This window comes from Chenopodium quinoa, unplaced genomic scaffold (assembly GCF_001683475.1).
Source record: "Chenopodium quinoa cultivar QQ74 unplaced genomic scaffold, ASM168347v1, whole genome shotgun sequence".
Taxonomy (NCBI): Eukaryota; Viridiplantae; Streptophyta; class Magnoliopsida; order Caryophyllales; family Amaranthaceae; genus Chenopodium; species Chenopodium quinoa.
Window position 1 is genome coordinate 3,752,320 of NW_018743977.1, and position 23,418 is coordinate 3,775,737.

The window sequence follows — 23,418 nt, forward strand, 5'->3', positions numbered from 1 at the left end:
ATATTGTAATTTTGGGAAGAAAAAAAAAATTTACACTCTAAAGTAGGAAAACAAACAACACTTAACTAACTGGTCATGACTTAAATGATGTGTAAATTAGATTTTTAAATTTTTTAAACATGTAATATTCAAAGCCTAAGATTAAGCAACAAACATATAAACGGTTCAGATTTAATCTCTTATCATAGTCGTCTGTAGTCGACGACTATACTAGAAGCTTCCATGTTTGTTATTATATATAAAGAAAAATTTAGAAGAATTTCTTTAATTTTTAAGAGCTAAAAATTCTAAATGGGATTAACATTATGAAACGGAAGGAGTAAATTCTATTTTTAATCATCTATTTTGATGAAATTGATGAAGCTTAATTCACGGCAATGTCTGATGCATTTATATGGACCAATATTAAAAAGATGATTCTAATGTAGTCTTATGACTTTTGCTAACCACAATTTTTAAAAGTGGACAGCTGAGATTATTTGTTTTTTTATTTATTTTTATTTAGTAATTTTAATTAAAAAATAATTTTTTAATTATTTTAAATATATTTTTTTTCTTCTAGAAATAATTTTTGATGTTTTCAAAATTCTAGAAATAAAAACATATAAAATAATTAAAAAACTATTTTTAATTAAAATTACTAATTAAAAATAAATAAAAAAAGAAATAATCTCAGCCGTCCATTTTAAAAAATTATGATAGTCAAAAATCATAAGACTATATTAGAATTTTCAAATATTAAAAGGGTTATAAGATACATAGAAGTGGGTTAGTTGCTTCATCTCTAATTCATTTTCGCTTTTTTCTACAATGGACTGTGAAAACTACATGTACTTCGGATTCGTTACGTTTGTACTCATATAGACAATGACTGTATTGTAATGCAAATGGAGAGGACCATATAAGCAACACACATATGACACATACATTGATCGTTAAAAGTTAGACTTGCACATGTGTTATTGTTGGTATTTACTCCACTTTGTTTACTCACCAATAATGAACGAAATGCTTGCATCAAATTATGGTTTAATTCCAGTGATGTTGTTGTTTGTTCTTCGGATTTCAAGGAGCAAGGGAACTCCTTGTTCAAGGCTGGCAAGTTTAAACTTGCCTTTTCTAAGTATAAGTTGGCTAGTAAATTTTTGTGTTTTACTATGTCGTGTTCTTTGGAAGCTTTTTCTTCGTTTCGTTCTTTGGCATTTGCTTTGCATCTCAATCTTGCGTCTTGTGCTTTGAGGTTTCTTGATTACTCTGATGATGTTAAGCTTTGTTCTTTCGTGTTAGAGTTTGATTCCAGTTAAATTAAGGCTCTCTATAGGAGGGCTTCTGCATATCAAGAATTGGGCAAACTTCGTTCCGCTAGAAAGGATCTGGTTAAGGCTACTACAGGGGATCCTGATAATGCAGAGGTGTTAACATAATTGCATTGTATTGAGGGTTTGTTAGTGTCTTTGGTCGATCAGAATTAAGAGGGTAAGATGGTTCAGTTTGTTACCCAGGTTGAGTCGACCTCTCAAGTTCCCAATGAATGTGCAACTGGTTGTCAGGTCATAAAGGGTTGTTGTGTAGCGGAAGTTGAAGCTCCAATTAATAATTTTCAGTGTAGTGTATTAAGTTCTACTGTTGTTTCAGAGCCAATATTATCGCCTGGTTCGTTTGGCGGTGATCAAGAATGTAATTTTCCACCGCCAGTTTTAGAGGATGCTGATATGGAATGTGAGTTTCAATCGGATTCAGTTGGTGATGACAAGGATTGTAAGCCTTTACCACCTTTTCGCCAGGAAGTAGAAGTCCCTCGTATGCATGAGTTTGTTTCTCGACATGGTTCACGTTTATCCCTTCGGCTTTCTTCCTTAACTCTGCAGCAGGTTAAGCAAGGCAATGTCATTCGTTTCTACCATTCCAAGTCTATGTCCCTAATGTCAATTCGGGTTTGTCCAAGTAAAACTTCTGTCCAGACGGAGGTCCCCCAAGATGTAACTTCTAGGGAAGCAGAGACCTCTACTTCTTCTTCAGTTAAGTCCCCTAGTGGATTGGATTAACAGGCTGTGTCCATTTCAGAGTTCCTATCAGCTCCCATTTCACAGTCCATTTATGCTCCGATTTTGCATTCTTATCCAAAGGAGGCGATCGCCTCAGAGATCTCCCATGATGTGAAGTCTATTGTAGCAATGTCATCTACCTTTACTCCATTAAAGGTATGTGATGAGGAACGGTAGACGGTGCCCATAACAGTCTCAGCTAGTTCCCATTTTGCAGCAGTCCTCAGTTGCTTCCGTGGCGCATAGCAGTTCGGAGTGCATGACTGCCTTTTCTAACGTGGACAGTCATATGGAAGAGATGGATTCACAGAAGTTGGTGAGAGAAGTTAGTGATTTCAGTTTTAAGTTCTCCACTTTGTATTCAGGTGCCAAGTCTTCGGGTCAACCACTTTGCCCGTTAACGGTCTATTTCTCATCCACGGGTTAGAAAAATGAGTTCTTCAGTGGATCGACTTAAATCATCTATAGGTTTCCAGGTGGTATGTGTGGGTGCAAAGCATGATCGCGGGCCTAGTGTAGAGTTCAAGTACTCCAACTCGGCTTGAATAAATTTTGCTCGCAAGTGTTTTTGCATAGTTTAGTTTGTTGGTTGTCTTTGTTTTATGTTTTTCTTTATTTGTACTCAATGTCAAAAAAATAAAAAATTATGGTTTAATAGTTGTAAGGATGGCAAACTAAAATAATTGTCCCACTTCTTGAACTGTACGTATATATGCAAGGATCATCGGTATAAGTGCTTTTTTTTTTATAATATGAATTATGAAATGGATCTGAACAATCCAAACTTGGAAGAGGAGAGTTCCATATTATAATCAATTGGTGATAGTTAGAATAACTCCTCTACCTTATTAAACAAAACCAAATCTCTTTTTTTTTTTTGTCTAATATTGGATATTCACAAGTGAAATTACAATGGGTTTCAAGCTTTCAGCAAAAAGGTTATGCTGGCCCAAAGCATCAAGATTGAAGTATGCTTGATGTCAAAGACGTATATAGCAAATAAATGAGTGGCGCCTTATTAAATTAGAGGGGAATGCCTATTGAAAACTTGAACTAGTAAATGGACTCAAACATCTAATTAACTATTGAAAACAATACATTTTTATTTTATTATTTATTATTTTATTTTATTTTTTGAGTAAAAAATAGAGTAAACATTTTATTAAATAAGATCAAGTTCCGTCAAAGTTAAACACACTTTGGAAAAACAAGGCAATACTAACAAATTCTGAAAACCTATTATATCCTAGGTCAGGCCACCATGCCCCTAAATTAGCAACAATATTACATGCCCATTTAACATGAAAAAGAAATGCAATAATCAAATTATAGGCATCTTTCCTAATGTCGTCCTAGATTATTTGAAAGGAGAGAACGAATCCAATTCTATTGCTACGAATGCCATGTACTACTCGCATCACATTTCACATAAACACACCCATAGAAAGTCTTATGGTGAATGAATGTGTATCTGGTACCTTTCCATAATTTTTCAAGGTTGCAATGTTACATTTTTGAATTTTTCCCAAGCCTCTAAAAAAAAAAAGTCAAGACCTCCCCTAATTTTGAAAAGCTAATATGTTTACAAATTGGCAAAATAGCCATTTGGCAGCCTATTTAGGAGGGCTGCCAAAGTCCAAAGACCATAAGTTTTAAGGACAGTAGCCTAACGCTCTCATTTTGTATGCATGTATTTGGTATTATCTCATTTGTCCGATTTACTATTATAAATACTACGTATTTCTAATGAAGTTTGACTTGATCGATTATATAAATAAATAAAATAATGGTATCACTTTGATTAATTTCAGCCAAATTCGTTATTAAGGAGCTTATTAACGTAACAAGGTTTGCTTATTAACGTTACTTTACCGAAGTACTACTTTATTCTTTAATCTGTTTGTTTACTCCCTTAAAAGAACTTCTTAGGTTGAAATTGATTATTAATAACGCTCATATCAAGAAACCTAGTGCATTATTTTCTATTCTTTGCATGACAGTTTTCTACGTGTGGGGTATTATTCTTTTGTTATCTTGTTATCTGAAAATTTCCAAAAACTTTGACCACAATATACTAAATAAGTCAAAGATTTAATAATTCAATATGGGTACATATTTTTAATAGTACTTGGATTTAGATATGTCATTTATTTATTTATTTATTCGTTCCAAATTAGATGACACATTTTTTTTTATCACGTTTGTCAATGTAAAAGTTCAATCGAATATGTTTTTAATTCTATTATTGTAAAAAATATTATCCCTTCCGTTTCATAATGTTAGTCCCATATTCTATTTTAGGCGTTTTAAAAAGATCTACCCATATTGAATATGTTCTATTTTTAACTTAATTTTTTGGAATTAATTGGTTGTGGATTGATGACATGGCTCTAAGTAAGAAAATCTCTACCTTAGATTATGCATTATGACTTATGTTTTTCCAAAAATAAAAAAATAAAAAAAATTTAAATAAGGTAAACTAACTATGAATTATTTTGTACTTTAATGTTAGATTCCAAATATTGTTATTTTCTTATTTTGTGTGATTGATTTCATGTGGGACTACTATGAAATAGATGGAGTAAAAATTAAGTTTTAATTAAATACACATTTAAATGAATCTAACAAGATCTCACATGATTATATTTTTTATACCTATAAATCACAAATGTTAGTCAAAGCAAAGACAGTTAATAAATAGTGTTAAAAGTCAAAACTTGTTATCTAATTTGGAACAAATAAAATATATTATTGGTATAAATTTTTAATATGTGTGGAAAAAATAAAAATTTATAAACCGATTATTGTAGGGAAACTTTTAATGCCCTAGAAACGAAAATAGGAAATAAAATAGAATGTTTAGGTATAATGTATAGCCTTTTAAGAAATTAAACTTCCAATATGTGGTTCGATCAACCGATTGTTGATTGTTTCCTAGTAGATGATATAATGTACCAATTATCAAAGAGGAGAGATTCGGATGTATATCAACAATTATAAGATTAAATTATTAATATGACAAATACATTTTGGTACATATGGGTCCTGGACTTCTTCCTATCTCAAGTTGTAGGAGACATGCATGATGTATTTCGATACTATAATCGCCAACTTCTTGATGAGCTACAATACTATAATCGCCAACTTCTTGATGAGCTACAATCTTGCATCACTGAAAAATATTTTAATTTGACTACTTACGATATAAATTTTCTTTTTACTATCCTTCATTCCGTCCAAATTTTGTCCCTGCTTTAATATACCAAGGTTACAAGTAATGCTTAACGGAGATAGTAATAAAAACAAAACTATGTGTACGAAACCTATGCCAACATTACAATCTCACAGTGTTAGTCCCAAAATTGGCTTAAGTACGAAGCTTGGACTTGATAATCAATGTCCAGGCTATGTTCTATATATACGTACCAACCGCTCGAGCAAAAAATGTTAGGTTTCGATCTTCAAGCCATATGGAGTCGTGGGAGTCACTTATCAAATACCCCATTACTTAGCCGATCACTCACTTTACCCATACATTTTACTTAAACATTAACGCATTATTAGGGGCCAAGCTAGCTAATCGAGATCACGACTAAATACCGAGTGTAGCTAGCACTGTCAAAAACCGAACCGAACCGGTGAAACCGAACCGATTCAAACCGATCCGAATGAGAACCGAACCGATTAAAAACCGATTTTTTGAAACCGAAAACCGACCCGAACCGCATTTTAGTAAACCCGAAACCGAACCGATCCGAATAACGTTAAACCGTTTTAGAACCGAACCAAATCTAAACCGAACCGGAAAGGAAACCGAACCGAAAATAAACCGAACCGTTTACAAACCGAAACCGTTTAAACCGTCATAAAAACCGTTATAAACCGAACCGTTATAAACCGAACCGTTTACAAACCGAACCGTTTATAAACCGAACCGCTTATAAACCGAACTGTTTATGAACCGAATTCTTATAAATCGAACCGTTTACAAACTACTTACTACTAAGAGTGGTTATTGGGCGTGTCAGTGTGGGTCGATGCAAATCATTTAAGGGGCGAGTCGGTTGCAGGTCAAGATGAATATTTAGCGGGACAGAAATAATAACCAATAATTCGAGACAAATAAGGAACAACATATCAATATGTAATGTGACTAAAACTATTAATACTTGTTCTATGAAATTAAAACATTTTAACAATGAAGCAACACAATATATATTAAACATCACTAGTTCACTACAATACAACATCACGTCTTCTTAATTAGATGCAACACTTTCATCTATCACTTGTTTACCAATTTCAAGGACGTCTTCTTCAATATCACAATCATAACCACGTAACCAGTTTTGTGTGGTCACCAACGCCTCGACATTCTTAGGCAAAAGCGCACTCCTATACTTGTTTAAAATACGACCACCCATGCTAAAAGAAGACTCTGAGGCTACCGATGTAATAGGAATGGCCAAAACATCCCTAGCCATAACAGCTAATATGGGGTACACAGTAATTTGAGATTCCCAATACTTAAGAACATCGTACTTCTGCCCTTCATAAATTGGTTGCCGAGGAGTACACAAATAAGAATTACCACTTTTTGCACTCTTATTATGAGTTCCTTCATATCATCTTATGAATGTATCTATTTATTTATCTAATTATTACAAAGTACTCCGTATATTACAAGAGTTGTTCTTTGCTCAGAGTACAAATTAGTTTGCTATGGCTAATAGCCTAATAGCAAACTTTGTTCATACTCTTTAATCTTTATAGAGGAAACAACCCTCTGAGGACTCCTCATTATTGAACATGAATTCGTAAAAAAAGGACTTAACTTTATTACAAGTATTATATTAGTCCCACCATTAAACATTTAAACATGAATTTAACCTTTGTCCGACCCATTCTCCACTTCCGCTCAAGCTAACATAGATTACCTCTATTCAATTTAAGATGATTGATCATGTTTTTCAATGGACCCATTCCTATTACACTAGTCAAAGGTACAATATGATTGATGGAGATGTAGCAATCAACTCACCAGAGGTGGAAAAGGCAATAGAACATGCACAGCCAAACGTACAAATTTGGCACTGAGAGCTTCAAAATCCTTTCAATTGCATACAATAAGTTTGCTTTCAGAGGATGCTGTGAATTTTGTACAATTGGATTGATATACTACAAAAATAGCAACAACAAAAAACAAAAAACAAAATGTCAAGATAACGTCTGAGATAGGAAAGCAGGGGGAAAAGATGAAATTTAATAGATAAAAGGAACAGACATTGGTGTAAACCACTCAAACAGCAAGAATTCAGAAATATATGACCCCCAACCAAGATCCCAAAACAAGACTGCTAACCTCACATAACCATAACCTCACATAACCAAAGCCAGCAGTGGAATTCACATCTGAGTTTAAAATGAATGACCATCTGAATAATAGGGTGGTCTTTCTATTTTACATCTGAATTTTACATTTCAGTAAGTGGTCTTTCGTTCTAGCTAAGAGTTTCCTAATCTATAAGTCTAAATGCAGCAGAAGATTGTTAAAAATAAAATTCTAACAAGGATCAATCTCACATCTTGTATTATTCACAAATACTTCTTCAGATGATTAAACTTGAGGAAATCTTTAACACATTACTACCAATAAGATTCCAGTAACACCACTAATCTCAGCTATTAAACAATTTTAGAATACAGATAATGTATAAGAAATTAATTAGTGAAAAAATACATGTAATTGATTAATACGAAGTTAGTATATCACAGAATCATATAGCTGGGATGGTATGGTTGTAAAATCGTATAAATTGCTAAAAACAAAAAAAAAAAAAAGAAAAAAAAATCGGAAACAATCAAAATCATGAACAATCGGAAAAAAAATCGAGATTAGCTTGAGTAAGTATAAATTTACCTTCAACTTAGCTTGAGAGTAGCTAGAGAGAGATTGAAAGAAGGTGCTGAGCTTGGAGATTGGAAGAAAGAACTGGAAGAAAGAACTGGAAGAAAGAAGCTAAGAACGAAAGAAGAAAGAAAGATGGGAAAAAAAAAAACTTATATATGACGGCTGAGAATCAAGGAAGAGAAGGAAGCTAGGGTTTTTTTTTCTTATTTTGGGAGGGAAATTCTAACTCAAAATATCTAAATTCTAAATCTAAAATTTGTTTTTCCTTTTGGTTTTTGGAGGGAAATTTCCCACCATTCATATTTTGAAGAAATTGTCAACCAAAAAATAAAATCAATTTTCCACTTTGTAATAATCAAAATTTTTAATTTTTGTTTAACAACATTAAACAAACTTTTATACAATTGATTAATTACATGGTTTCAAAAAAAAAACTAATTACATTTCTCGAATCCCGATAAAACGATATACACCTACATAATATCAGTTTTTAATTTTTTATAAATTTTTTTAACACACATTAAAATATTAAGTTCTTTAGATTATAAAATGTGAATCAGTTAGCGTGTAAATGTCTAGCGTTGCAATTAATAAAAAAATCGAAGACCGTTTAATAATATAATGACGTCATATCTTAGAGAGCTAGTAATATTACGGATTTGTACGTATAAGCAATACACTTGTAATCGTGTAAACTTATAAATGATATAATTGACTAGTAGATTAGTACATAAATACAAATTACTTAATTAGAAATGTGTTATGACTACATGAGTGATTGACTAATATCGTAATATGACTATATAGTATATAAGCAATTGTCAATTTAGCATAGCTGCATAATAGAATAATAGTGTACTAGACTATCCTACTCGGTAATATACTAATACCATTTCAGTATTTGATATGTTAGACTTAAGTTAAAAGTTAGTCTTTCTTATTAACTTGTTAGTCTAATTAAATAATTACTAATTACTAATTAGTGACTTAAGCCTTAGGGGTAAACCAGTAAAGGATATAGAATCAATATTACCTTCTTCTTCATTAATGTGTTCTTTCATTATATTGTATAAATCAAACTACTTTGTAATATCTTCATATATAACTTTATGCAAATATATAATGATAAACGAGCCTTAATTATCAGTCTTGTTGACTAATTAAGAATCGAATACCAAATTGCAAATTTCGATGTTACAACAACTCATCAAATCATGATTATGACACTGTTAACTAAATGATCAAATCAGAAGCAGATAATAATCTGATAGTAAAACAATAATACATTAATGCACTAAACTTTTATAATCTACTTCGTAATAAACTAGTAAGATCAGTATGGCTAAACTTGAATCATAACATGATATGTATTTATAAAAATAATGAGAATTTGCATATAATATGATGCCTCAATATGAAGTGATGAAGTCTCGGCTTGATATAAAACTTGTTAACTAGCAAAAAGTTAGAAAGTAGTACAAAATTTTTTGAAATCAAAAACAGATCTAGACTCGAACCGTAATTTAGTAAATCTGAAATAAAACCGATCTAAATAATGTTAAATCATAGAAGAACCAAACCCGTGAACGAACCGAACCAGTTATAACCGAACTAAAATAAAACTACACCAAAAAAGAACCGAACCGTTTCCAACCTGAAACTGTTTGAACCGGTATAATCACCATTTACACCGAACCATTAATAAACCGCAACCCGTTTGCACCAAACCGTTTACTACCGGGACTATTTACAACCCGTACCGTTTACAACCCGAACCGAATTTAAACCGAGTTAAAAACCGTTTACACCAAACCGTTAACAAACCGCAACCCGTCTGCATCGAACCGTTTACAACCCGGACTGTTTACATCCCGGACCATTTACAACCCGAACCAAATTTAAACGGGGTTAAAAACCGTTTACACCAAACCGTTAACAAACCGCAACCCGTCTGCACCGAACCGTTTACTACCCGCACCGTTTACAACCCGAACCGAATTTAAACCGGGTTAAAGACCGTTTACACCGAACCGTTAACAAACCGCAACCCGTTTGCACCGAACCGTTTACAAACCGAACCGTTTAGAACCCGAACCGAATTTAAACCGTTCAAGAATAAACCGAAACCGAACCGAACCGATAATTATTTAAACCGAACCGAAACCGACCCGTTAGACATTTAAACCGATTTCAAACCGACCCGATTTCAAACCGAACCGATTTCAAACCGAACTGAAACCGAACTGTCAAACCGTTTTGACAGTGCTAAGTGTAGCTAATATATATATATATATATATATATATATATATATATATATATATATATATATATATATATATATATATATATATATATATATATATATATTTATAGACGTATTTATACATACACGTGATACAACCATATTATTATATGTATACACAATTAGCGGTCAAGATAACCTATCTCATTTCCCTTAGCCTGCCGGAACACAACGAAATGAACATGCATGTTGTTGGTGGCATATTGTACAACTCTTAAGCTTAATTTTCCACACATAAATTTGTCATAGAAATAATGTCATATCTATCGCTATAGTATTTTTCTCTTGCATTTAATTGTCATTTTTACTGTAATCCACTAACGTTATGTAGGAACCTATCTTTTCCCCTACAATTCTCCACCCCCACCTCCACTCCTAAGAATGAATCAATAGGAAAATTCCATGCAGCTTTTTCTATAATTTAATTTGACGTCAAAAACCATACATAGGGGTTTAGGCGCGGTCCCTATCAATTTTCATGTATTTTTACCCCTTTTTTATTTTTTATTTTTATTACTTCCGTTTTATATTAATTTAATTACTTAGTAGAAACAGTTTAATCGTTGCAAATAATATGAAATAGAAACAATATTATGATATGTATGCATTTATACTTTCTCTTTAGCAAAAAAACTTTTGATGGCTTTTTTCATTAGCTTTTGACTTTTTATCTTAATTAAACAACCGATTTTTTTATTGACTTAAAATCTAACTTTTATGCCCAAAATTGAAAATTAAGCAAGCTAGTTTACTACTCGTAGCTTTTTGGTATTGGCTTTTGGTTTTTCACCTTTATAATTGTTTTTTTTTATCCATACTTTTCACTAATGATTAATATGTAGTAATAAATAATTAATAATTCATAACCAGAAATTAATATCAATAATAAAAACATTCCACTCTTTTTACTTGACATACATGTTTTATTGATCACAATTAACAATGCATAGTTTTAACTATCATCAATATCTTTAATTCTTAAGAAATAAAATAAATTTTATATTATTTATTGAAACTGTTCTACCAAGAAATTAGATATTTCTATAATATTTATTAAAATAATCCTCTTCTACTTTTTTTTTTTTTTAATTGACAAATAAAATGACTTGAATAGTGTTACCAAAGGAGGCCTTAATCTTCTAGATAGACCAATGCAAGTATGCAACCACTCTTCCATTAATTTGGCAAGCAATACCATTAGCCACGACTAGGGGTGTACACCGGTCCAAAACCGGACCGGACCTGGACCGGACCTGTTTGGACCGGGGAACTGAATTGGGTAATTATGAGGACCGGGGACCGGACCTGAATTAACAGGTCCGGTTCCGAGCTAGACCTGAAAAATCAGGTCCGGTCCAGGTTTGGACCTGAATGGACCTGTTTTGTGATTTTTTCGTTTTTTTTTATTTTTTTTAATAAAAAACTTGTTGGACCTGCATATGGACCTGCGTATGGACCTGTTTTGTGATTTTTAGACCTGTTGCATAATTAAATAATTACATACAAACCAAAATTATTAATCACAAAAGTACAAAACTACATAAAGTCTATAAAAGTATAAAGTCCCAATTCTCAAACACCAAAAATACCAAAAAAAAAAACATAAATTCGATATGAAGTACTTTTGGCTATCTGAAACACAGGAAACACTCTCTTATTATCCTTCATGCTGCGCCTATAGCACTCTGCCATCTTGGAAGCCCTTTTCTTTTCTCCAGGTTTAAGATCCCGCCTATTCGATATGAAGTACTTTTGGCTTTGAGGAAATTTTCCTGCATCATGGCCATCAAATTATAATACAGTAATACATATATGAATTCAAATTATAGACAAACTCTAATGAGGAATGACTAGTTTGTATTACCTTCACTTGAGCTTCCTCTTCTCTCTCTCTTTTCTTCCGTTATTACATGACTTACATCCTCAGTCTCTTCTTCGTCTTCCTTCCACAAAGAATAATCCTCTGATGATGAGTCACAAATCTCAATTTCTTCTTTAGCCACACTACCATGGTTGATGTGGAGATTACTTGTACAAGAGAATCTTCTTGAGATTGAATTGGAATTAATGGAAAAGTGACAACCCTCTTTCTCGCAACCACTCTTGTCAAACACTGACACCTCAAACGAGGAGTCTCCAACAAAACGGAACACTAAGAAGTCATTTGTTTCCACTCCATTGTCACGAACAAACTGTTTCCATCCATCTGTAAACACCAATGGCCTTTCATCATATGTACTCGAGAGTCTGATTTTCCATTTGTGTTTACTTGGCGCTATAAGTGTAACACCACGGGGAGAGTTTCTCCTTGAAACACTCCATGAACTTCTGAGGAATATTCTGCAAGAAATGTTCACCAAAAAATTCAATCAAGTGAGCTAATATATATTAATAATATAAGTGCAGTTGCTTTCATAACATATTTTCCTACCATTTGGTGCTCAAAATCGCCATACATGACCTTGAAGAATTGGTGTTTTGTTGCAGGAAGTTCAGACCAATAATTATAATTCTCCGCAATTTTACAGCCTTCGCATTTCTTCCCCATAACTGCAGTGATAAATTTAGGTGACACCGAACATAGAAATAACATAGAAATTCAGACATTATTCATGTTCCCATATTATATGTCAGAATTTACTCAAACTCCTGAAGAATTGGTGCTAAATTGTAAGGAATTCAGACCAATATTTATAGATCTGCTATTTCTCAACCAGTGCATTTTTCTGCAATGATAAGTTTATGCAACAACGCTTATATAATGACTAATAACATAGAATTTATGCATCCGAATGCATAAAATCAACTATTCAATTTGAAGCCATGCCAAAGGTCAATGCAAAGTACTAGATAAACACTAGACTACTAGATGTTTACAATCTAATCACTACTTTCTCTGCTCTTCTGATTTTATTAAACCCTAAAACCCTAAACTTTAAACTAAAAAAACCAAAAAAAAAACATAAATTCGAAGATAAACCATACTTGTTATCAATTCTAAACATTAAACCCTAAAACCCTAAACTTTAAAATAAAAAAAACCAAAAAAAAAAACATAAATTCGAAAGAAATTCGAAAATAAACCAAAAAAGAAAAACATAAATTCGAAAACATTGAAGTAAAAAAAAGAAATTCAACATGCAAACATCAAATAATCATTATAAGCAATTGAAACATGAATAAACATATAAATTCTAACACTTAATTCATTATTTCGAATACAAAATACCCAAACATAATTAGATAATTTAGATTTACATTAAAAAAAAAAATAACTTACCGGAGAAATGGAAAATCGCGCAGTAGCTGTCTCATGCGGTGGTCGGTGGGCGCCTGGGCTTCGCCTGAGAGAGTGAGGAAGGCAGGAGGTGTCGGCGGTGGGCGTTGCCGCGTTGGGATGAGACTGGAGACAGTGAGCGTGAGGGAGAGGGGGAGACAGCCTGTTTGTTAGGGTTAGAATGAAATGAAAGAGAACTGAAGCGTCACTCAAAAGCAGCGTTATTTTGATTTTTGAATTTTTTTTTTTTTTTTTTTTTTTTTTAAAAATACAATTTTTCCGGGTTTCAGGTCCGGACCTGAAAACCCCGGGTTTAGACCGGGTCCGGACCGGAACCGGGAACCTTGATTTTTAAGGACCGGGACCGGACCTGAATCAACAGGTCCGGGTCAGGTCCGGTCCGGATCAGGTCGGTTCAGGTCCGGTTTCAGGTCCAGTCCGGTTTTTGTACACCCCTAGCCACGACTACGCGCTTTTGCTACTACTATCAAATCTTACCCCACTTTTGACTTCTCATTTCCATTCTCTTTACTATAAAATCCACCCTTTGCCACCCCATCCATCAAACTACTCACTTCTACACTCCCATTCTAACACCATGACACTCTACCACCCCTCATTTCTTGTAACACTCTCATCCATCCTACTCGCCGTTCACCTCGTCGCAACTCATACAAATTCATTACCATTACCACCATCAACACCTTTAAACCCAAACAATGCAACCGCGCCAGTATCTGCCTCGACTGTTTGCCAATCTACTCAATATCCAGCTTATTGCAAGAATATCCTACAATCCGGTAATAATACAACCGGCAATGTCTATGAATACGGCCGCTTTTCCTTCAAGCGGTCCGTTTCACAAGCCTCAAAGTTCCTCAAGCTAATCAACAAATACCTCCACAACAGCCGTAAACTAAAGCTCACACCCTCCGCCATCGGTGCCTTACAAGACTGTCAGTTCCTAGCGGAACTCAACGTCGATTTCTTAAACACCTCCTACAACGCCGTCAACACTAGGGAAAACAAAACACTTTCTTATACAACTGCCGACGATGTACAAACCTTCCTTAGTGGTATCCTCACTAACTTGCAGACTTGTCTCGACGGAGTCAAGTCTGCTGAGTCAGCATGGTCATTCGACCGTGGCATTACCTCTCCTTTATCAAGTGACACTAAACTATACTCCATCTCTCTTACTTTATTCACCAAAGCGTGGATCCCGAAAAAGAAAAAGGGCTCAAACCCTCGTGGTAAAAACCACAAGGGTTTCTTCGGTGGTGGTGGTGGTGGCCGTATTCCCGGACTAAAAATGTCCGAAAATGCTCGGGCCGTGTTCGAGGCAAGCCTTAGCCGTCGCCACGAGCGGCTGCTTGCTAGTAACAACGATGACGATGATCAAGTGAATATATACGATGTTGTTACCGTAAGCCAAGATGGTAGCGGGAATTTTAGTACCATAAATGATGCAGTTGCAGCTGCACCAAATAAAACCGAAGAAAGTGATGGATATTATTTGATTTACGTTACTGCTGGTGTTTATGACGAGATTGTTTCCATTGATAAGAAGAAGAGGTATATTATGATGATTGGTGATGGTATTAATCAGACGATTATTACCGGAAATCGTAGTGTTGTGGACAATTTTACTACTTTTCAATCCGCTACTTTTGGTAAGTACACTTTCATTATTATTGAATTGGTTACCGACTTACCATGTTCATCTACTTATTGTTACTCCTTTCATTTCATATTATGAGCGCATTTAATTAACATTAATATCTATAAACAAAACTAGCTAAGCTAGTATATATGTTAGGGTAGTTATTTATTTAATTTCATTATTTGCTGTAATAATGCATGCACTTTTATTGTCTATATTATGGGGATATTATGACATTATCCTTAAATACGAAATTTTATCACGGGTGTGCTACGAAATAAGGACATTTTATGCATGAATATTGAACTATACTAAATGCACCACATGCAATAAACTAATAATCCAATATTTTATTTTATTTTATTTTTTTGAAAACTAATAATAATTCAATATGATAAACTAATTTTCGTACCAATTTATTATTTTGTTTTTATACCTAATATATAAAATTCTAATAAACTTTGTTCATACAGAATTGTTCAGCTTGTAAATAGACAGTAGATAATGTGGTATAAATGATTTCTAAAAAAACAGATAAATATGATTAATAGAAAAAACAGATAAACATAAATTAAATGATATGCAGGTCATATTTTAATAAGAAGTGATGGAGTTAATTGGTCTTAAATAGGAGTAGTGTTAATTGTCAGAAGTCTGTCGAATTCTCGTACTTCTTCATCGTCACCGACTCGCAATAGCTACCGAGAAAATAATCTTGTCTCATTAAATAACTTGTGCTTTGGTTTTGACCAACAAAGAGATTGTTTGGATAAATAAGATTCATAGAATCTTATAGAAAGTCTAACAATAACTTAATTTTATAAAATATTTTGATACATTACGTAATACTTCTTTCGTTTTTTTTAATCGCATCATTTGATACGAGCACAGATTTTAAGAAAAGGAGTAAAGGTGGAGAATGTCAAATTTGTCCATCATGTGAAATAAACAAACGAGAGAGAAAAAAAATAGGGTAACAATATTACGTTGGTATTACATTTAAATAAGGGTAGTTAGGACATTGTGCAATTAACGTACAACTTTCTAAAAGGAACATAATGCAATTAAAAATAAAATAAAATAGAAGTATAAGATTTCAACCACTAACCATATCATAGAGTGGAGAAATGGTTTATATTTTAGGAAAAATTACTGCCTTTGGTCCATTTTGTTCTACCAATTCGAAAGCACATTTGAAATCTTTTAAGTGGCAAAAATAAAAAAATCAAGGTCAAACTAACAAAGAAATAAAATAACAAGGTCAAACATAATAGTGATTTTAATTTCCTGGTCAAAAATTTCTCATTTCTACTACATAATTTACTGTAGGATGATAATACAGGAAGATAATACACCATAATTGTATTATTGCATTGATTTTGTAATTTGTAAACAAGTTATTAAAACAAAAAAATATGAAAAATGTCTTATTATACTCCCGTATTTTAAATCGGTGATAGTTAAATCAGTTGATTGTATATGTATCAACGTATGTAAGCTAAATCAAGGTACATTTCATTTTTTATGCAGCTGTAACTGGAACAGGATTTGTGGGCATGAATTTGACCATAAGAAACACAGCTGGTGCAATCAAACACCAAGCAGTAGCTCTAAGAAGCGGCGCGGATTTATCCGCCTTCTATAGCTGCAGCTTTGAAGGTTACCAAGACACGTTATACGTACATTCCCTTAGACAATTCTATAGAGAATGTGACATATATGGTACAGTCGATTTTATTTTTGGCAACGCAAATGTTGTGTTCCAAAATTGCAACATATACCCTCGATTGCCCTTGGATAAACAATTCAACGCCATCACTGCACAAGGCAGAACAGACCCAAACCAAAACACCGGCATTGCTATTAATAATTGTGTGATACGTGCAGCTGATGATCTTGCTAGTAGTAATGGTACGACAAAGACATATCTAGGGAGGCCGTGGAAGGAATACTCGAGGACGGTTTATTTGGAGTCGTATATTGATAATGTGGTTGATCCTGCTGGTTGGAGAGAATGGGATGGTAATTTCGCCTTGGATACGTTATATTATGGCGAATTCAACAATTCAGGTCCAAGTTCTAATGTTACTAATAGAGTAAATTGGGCAGGGTACCATGTTATGAATGTTACAGATGCTATTAATTTTACAGTTTCTACATTTGTTTTTGGAGATGAATGGTTACCTCAAACAGGGGTACCTTATATGAGTGGCTTGTTGTAAACATGATATTTTAGTGTCATTCAAAATTCTAATTTATGTAGATTTTTAATCAATAATTACATTTAATTTATTTCTATTGGTCATCTTTATTGACGAAGAAATAAAGTTGTACTTTGTGGAATCGAATAGAATTTAATTCGAGGATATAATGTATACAAAATGTTTCGTTGCTACAATGCTACTCCATGAGAAAATACACAAATATAAATAGTTTTTACAATTGTGCCGATGCATGCTAATAAGTTTTATTTAGTAATTATACTCCGTCCACCTCAAAATGATGTTCAACGTATATTTGATCATCAATATCATTATTATAATTCTAACAAAATCTTACGTGGCTATATACTTTATATTTTTTCGAAGTATAAATTAATTAATTTTTCTCTCAAAGTTTTAATGTTTGACCATAAAAAGTCAAAAATAATAATAATATTTTGGAACGAATTAAGAATTATTAGTATTTATTTATTTATTTTTTTTTTTTTTAGGAATGAAAGATTCAAAAGTTAGGTAACTCTATTAGTAATTTATTATTGTTGATAAAAGGATCATATGCTTTATATTGGTCAAAAATTTTAACTAAAATAACTTTTCAGCCCAATTTTATCCTACAACCCAAAAAAAAAAAAATTGGGAAAAACTTTGGAAAACATCAAAGACAATGGGAGTATTTATTTGTTAGTTAGGTGTCGAATTAATTAGGTTTTTCATCTCACTAATTGACCAATGAAAGACTTATTTCATATACAGTGCAATTAGATCTAATAAAATGTTTAATCTGCCAACTAGTCAGGAATAACTGAAAGATCAAAGAAAAATTAGGTAGGTTTTACAAAGCTGGGAAAAAAATTAAAAATCTAAGAAGCAGACAAATAAATTGCCCGTCAAACAAGGACTCGTGAAATCTCTGAGCTGTTCCCAAGCTAGTGGAAGTATATAATGGACCTAAGCCAATTATGGAGTATTGACATTGTTCACAAAAATCACATTAATTTATATGGCCATGTAACAACCGTAAGTATCTAGAGGATCGTACCAGTAACTTTACTTAAACAACTTCAGTGAATTTCAAACCAAGTTTATGCTAACTCACATATTGTATTGATTTATCAAATAAAAAATTTATTAAGACTATTGTTGATCGAATATACGATGTAATTAGTTCTAAGGTGTTATATACTGATGTTGGTTTTTTTTAGATTTTTTAAGAATTGTTTGTAAGTGTCGTTTGACTACTTTGGCCAATTAGCCATATTGGTATAAAAGTTAGCACCCTTGTGACATATTGGTATAAAAGTTATCGCCGGCGATAGATTGGTATAAAAGATAGCAAGTTGTGACTTATTTGTATAAAAGTTGGCCACCGGTGACATATTGATATAAAAGTTACCATGTAATGACATATCAGTATAAAAGTTACCATGTGATGACATATTGGTATAAGTTTGCTAGTGATAACGTTTAAGCCTTTATCTTGTTAGAATGATAAACATATATTGTACAAATGATTATTCTTTTTTTTTTTTTAGGAATGATTATTCTTATTATTGTAGCTTAAATCTATTGTTTTTCTTTACTTTTTTTTTTTTTTTTTTTGCTTCAAATATTTATTTTAAATTTCTTGGACACTATTAAAAGCCCAAAAAAAGTCAAAGAATAAAAAAAGGGAACAAAGATATAATATAGAGAAATATTCAAGATTATGCATAAGAATTAATCAAGAAAAATTACAAGACCATGCTTTGTTTAAAAAATTTCAAGATTACATCGAGCTTTCCCCCCCCCCCCCCCCAAATATTCAATTTTATATAAATATATTTGCTCCCAACTTCTTAAATATTACAACTTATTACATGCCAATTTTAACTTTTGAGACATTTGGCCTTGTTTGGCAATTGTCTGTTGGCTGTTGGCTGTTGGCTGTTGGCTGTTGGCTACTGGATGTTTCTCTTGGCTGGTCTGACTAACTGTTTGTATGGACTTTTTATGTTGGCTGTTTGACTGTTGGCTATTAATAAATATGTTTGGTAAATTTGGTTGTTGGTTGTTTTATATAAAAATGACCTTTAAGGACATTGATAAATTTTATTATCTTTGTATTGCAAATAATAATAATAATAATAATAATAATAATAATAATTACTACTTATTAATAAATAACAATTATTAATTAATCTACTTATTATTTATTTTATTAATATGTTAATTATTACTAATTAAAAATTAAAATTTATTAATTATTAATGATTAGTTATTAATAATTAATAATTATGTATTCATTATTATTAGTTATTAATAGTTAATTATCATTATTAATAATTATTAATATTTGATTATTAATTAATTTTTATTTATTATTAATTATTAATTAAAAGTAAAAATATAAAAGTAATTAATGGTAAAAAGCCAAAAGCCAATACCAAAAAGCTAGTAAGACTAGCTTTTTATTTTTGGTGAAAAAGCCTGCTTTGTAGCCAACAAAAAAGCCATTTACCTAACACTTTTTTTGGCTATTTGACCAAGTTGAAAAGCCAAAAGCCAACCAAAAAACCAAGCAAAAAATCATAAAAATTTCTCTTTTCATTCATTTTTTAGATTTTTTTTTAACTCACAATTTTGTATTCTTTTTTTTTTGTTATTGTTTGTCGATAATCTTGGGTGCACGAGCATGGAGGAGAGAATTATTTAGCATAAAATGAGAATTAACAATAACCAAAAAAAAAAAAAATAAAAAAAAAAAAAAACTCCTTCGGCAAGAAAAGAAGGGTGAAACGTCACAACTTGTTAACTTTTTATACCAATTTGTCACAATTTGTTAACTTTTATACCAATTTGTCACCGGTGCTAATTTTTATACCACCGTGTCACGAAGGTGCTAACTTTTATATCAATGTGGTCAATTGGCCTCGGTATCTTATTAATAAAATCTTATTTCTTTGTCTTAGACATAAATAGAGGCCGAGTATTACAATTCAACGACTGATTGTCTGATTTAGCTTCATGCACACGTAATGTATTCATTATTCAATCCTCTCATTTAGCGAATTGATAGAGTATTTTCTTTTAATTTATCAAGCAAATTTTTTTATCAATGTAAATTCAAATATGTAACAACACATGAACAAAGAAATCAAGTTTTGATATGTAAGAAATTCATAAATCAATTATAAACTAATGTTATTCCGTAACAAATTTACCATATTACCAAAACATACACACGCAACACAACACGACACAACAAAGATGAAAAAAAAAAAAAAAAAAATCTAACCATACAACATTCATGTACGTTTTTACTGTTTCTGAGCCAAAGCATTAACAACAGCCAAAGCATTAGAACAATGTTGCGCAAACACCTTATTCTTGTCACCCATTACATCCACTGCATTTCCCTTTTGAAGGCTATCTTCACAACTATTTGCGTTATTCATCGCGGTTGTCATCCAAGTGTTAACATCTTTATAAGCATTAGAGAAGAAGGCCACCAACGAGTCCTCGAGTTGAGCCATTGCATCGGTGTACTGGTCATTGCAGTCGGTCAAGGCTTGCTCGATGCCAGGCCCCATCGATTCTTGGTCCTCAAGCTTGTCACCAACCCATGCAGCAATTTCTGATCCTAGAGACTTAGTCTTGTTAAGGGACAAAAATGCCAATTTCTTCATGTCAGCGGTTTCACTCTCTGGTTGTGACTTTAGGGTTTGGGTGCATGATTGTTTGTATTGTGCGTTAGCACACGCCTTTTCGATGAGGGGGTTTGGTGCGTTGCCTTTGTTGGTTGGGCTAGCGGTAGGAACACCGCCTCTTACTTTCAAGGCTATTGCTACATTTTGTTGTAGGATCAAACCAATTGTAAGAGGCAATAATAACATTAAGAAAACGCGCTCCATTTATGTGTTCTTTTTGTTTGGTGTTTTGATTTGGTTTGAATGTTTTCAAAGATGTTGTATGTTTATGCCTAGCTATAATATAAGGGTAATAATTTAGTTTAGGCAAGTTGTTTATTAGCTGGTTGTTTTGATTGAAGAGAAAAAATTTGGTGTATCTTGTAAAATTGTATACAAAAGGAATGGTAAGGAGAAATATAAGGGTCATCGCTATGAAATTTGCTATTATAAGAATGGGTTTATTATAGATTGGTTGCTCGTCTTTCACCAATAGGACCTTAATTAGGGACACAATTTGTGTTTAAAGTCTTTGGACTATAGTTGAAAACTTGTATGTTTGTGTCCTTTAAACTAAAAATGCATAAGGTTTATACAATTAGTCAATTACTTCATCCATTTCTAATTAGTAGCATTATTTTCCTAAATTGAGAATGGCATAATAGACACATCATTTTTTTTATTTTATTTTTTATCTTTTATTATAAATGATAGTCTTTCTATATAATGTGGAGAGCGATTTCTATTTGACTTGGCCACTTGGGTAATTTTTAGTTCACCTTATTTTGACTTATTATATTGGATCTAATCAAAACTTATTTTTTCCTAATCATCATAATTTATTTTGATTTCATTTGATCTGATCTGAATGCGTAATTTGATTGAACTTTGACCTTTTATGTACGCTATTTCAATTCATAAGAAAAAACATATGAAGTACATCAAATGGTCTTTTATTAGATTTGTATTAATGTGTGTTTTTCAAATATGTTTCATAATTTTTTACTACAGAATTATAGATATTTGGCGATGAAAAATCAACATAAAACAATATATATTGTTTGAACTTATTTATTTCTTACCTGACTTTTTTTTTATTTAAACTAAAATAAGTAATAATATAATAAAATATGGAGTATTTAAGAAAAGTTGAACTAAATATAACCCTAATTAATGTAATTTTTTTTACTTACAATACCTTTCTCATGCCCCTTCTTTTTAACTAAATTATTATACTAAATTGAAACGATAAGTATTAAAGATCAACTAGTTAATTAATTCATGAAAATTTGTGCCATATTAACTTTTGTTAGGTGACTTTTTTTTTTAAATGGTAAAGAGGATCTTGAGTTCTTGACCAACCGTACTAGACCTTAACCATTATAGTTTTTTTGGCCCAATATTTGCAACGGGCTAGGCACTTGAAAGTAGTGTGGAAGGTAGGCGTATTCCCTTCCCCCAAGTACCTTCACTTGGTAGAATTTAAACCTAATCTTCAAGGATTTAAGGTAGAAATTTTAAATTACCAAGTTAGCCTATATATTGTTGGTTGATGTCAGATAGAGATGACTTTGTGACGAACTACACTTAGTAATGTTGCAAGCAACTGCATGCTACTATTTGCATCGCTTGCTTATTGTGCGATACTACTCTCTTTGTTTGATCAGACATGTTTGTCGATAACTTTAATCATTCATATCCTTAATTGTCTATTATTACAGATTATCAAAGACTAATATTGTAAAACTTGTAACTAATCTAACAATTTATTGCATGATAACAATTTTTTATACACTAGTAAAAATTATATTAGTCAAAGCCACTAACAAAATAATCCAAAAAGTCAAAGTGTTGCACTTTAAAAACATAAGAAATACTATCTCAACTAATTTTGAGGCAATAAGTAAACAATGGTTTTTTGCTCAGGTGATCCTATGAGTTATTTATTAGACTTTGGAATAATAATTTTGCAAATTATTTTAATGATTGCTGTTTTCACATTGTTATTTGAACCCTAATACAAAAAAAATTATTGATAGTGATTTATTGATTGTTATTTCAATTACCCAATTTTTTTTTTTACTTTTATTTTAGAGAGCCACAAGGGCGATTAATGAGAATCGATCTCAAGACATCTTGGAATCGAGAGGGAAGCTCTAAGCGCTTGAGCTATCCCTCACTCTCACCAATTCTGATATCCATATTAGTAGTTTAAATATAGAAACTCCAGTGACATACTTTCCTAGTTACGGAGTACTCCCTCTGTCCCCATTGTCATTTTTTGGGTCACCATAAATTACATTTAATCTATAAAAGAAAACATAGTAATGAG

The 23,418-nt window shown here is 32.2% G+C and overlaps 2 protein-coding genes across 2 annotated transcripts; one reads left to right on the forward strand and one right to left on the reverse strand.

The window, feature by feature from the left end:
- The first annotated feature begins 13,942 nt into the window (after window positions 1-13,942).
- Window positions 13,943-17,472, forward strand: LOC110689933 (probable pectinesterase/pectinesterase inhibitor 41). Its single transcript, XM_021866758.1, has 2 exons — window positions 13,943-15,209; window positions 16,730-17,472. The coding sequence occupies exons 1-2, from the start codon at window positions 14,135-14,137 to the stop codon at window positions 17,419-17,421; spliced, it is 1,767 nt and encodes a 588-aa protein (XP_021722450.1). The 5' UTR covers window positions 13,943-14,134; the 3' UTR covers window positions 17,422-17,472.
- A 2,598-nt stretch (window positions 17,473-20,070) lies between these two features.
- On the reverse strand, window positions 20,071-21,508 carry LOC110689934 (putative pectinesterase/pectinesterase inhibitor 26). Its single transcript, XM_021866759.1, has one exon. It carries the CDS (start codon window positions 21,309-21,311, stop codon window positions 20,718-20,720), a length of 594 nt encoding a protein of 197 aa, XP_021722451.1. The 5' UTR covers window positions 21,312-21,508; the 3' UTR covers window positions 20,071-20,717.
- Between the last annotated feature and the right edge of the window lie 1,910 nt (window positions 21,509-23,418).

Excerpts from the sequence above, each read along its gene's own strand:
- LOC110689933 (XM_021866758.1), top strand. The coding sequence starts at position 14,135 with ATGACACTCTACCACCCCTCATTTCTTGTAACACTCTCATCCATCCTA. Across the intron at positions 15,210-16,729 it reads TTTTCAATCCGCTACTTTTG|CTGTAACTGGAACAGGATTT; the intron begins GTAAGTACACTT and ends TTTTTTATGCAG.
- LOC110689934 (XM_021866759.1), bottom strand. The coding sequence starts at position 21,311 with ATGGAGCGCGTTTTCTTAATGTTATTATTGCCTCTTACAATTGGTTTG.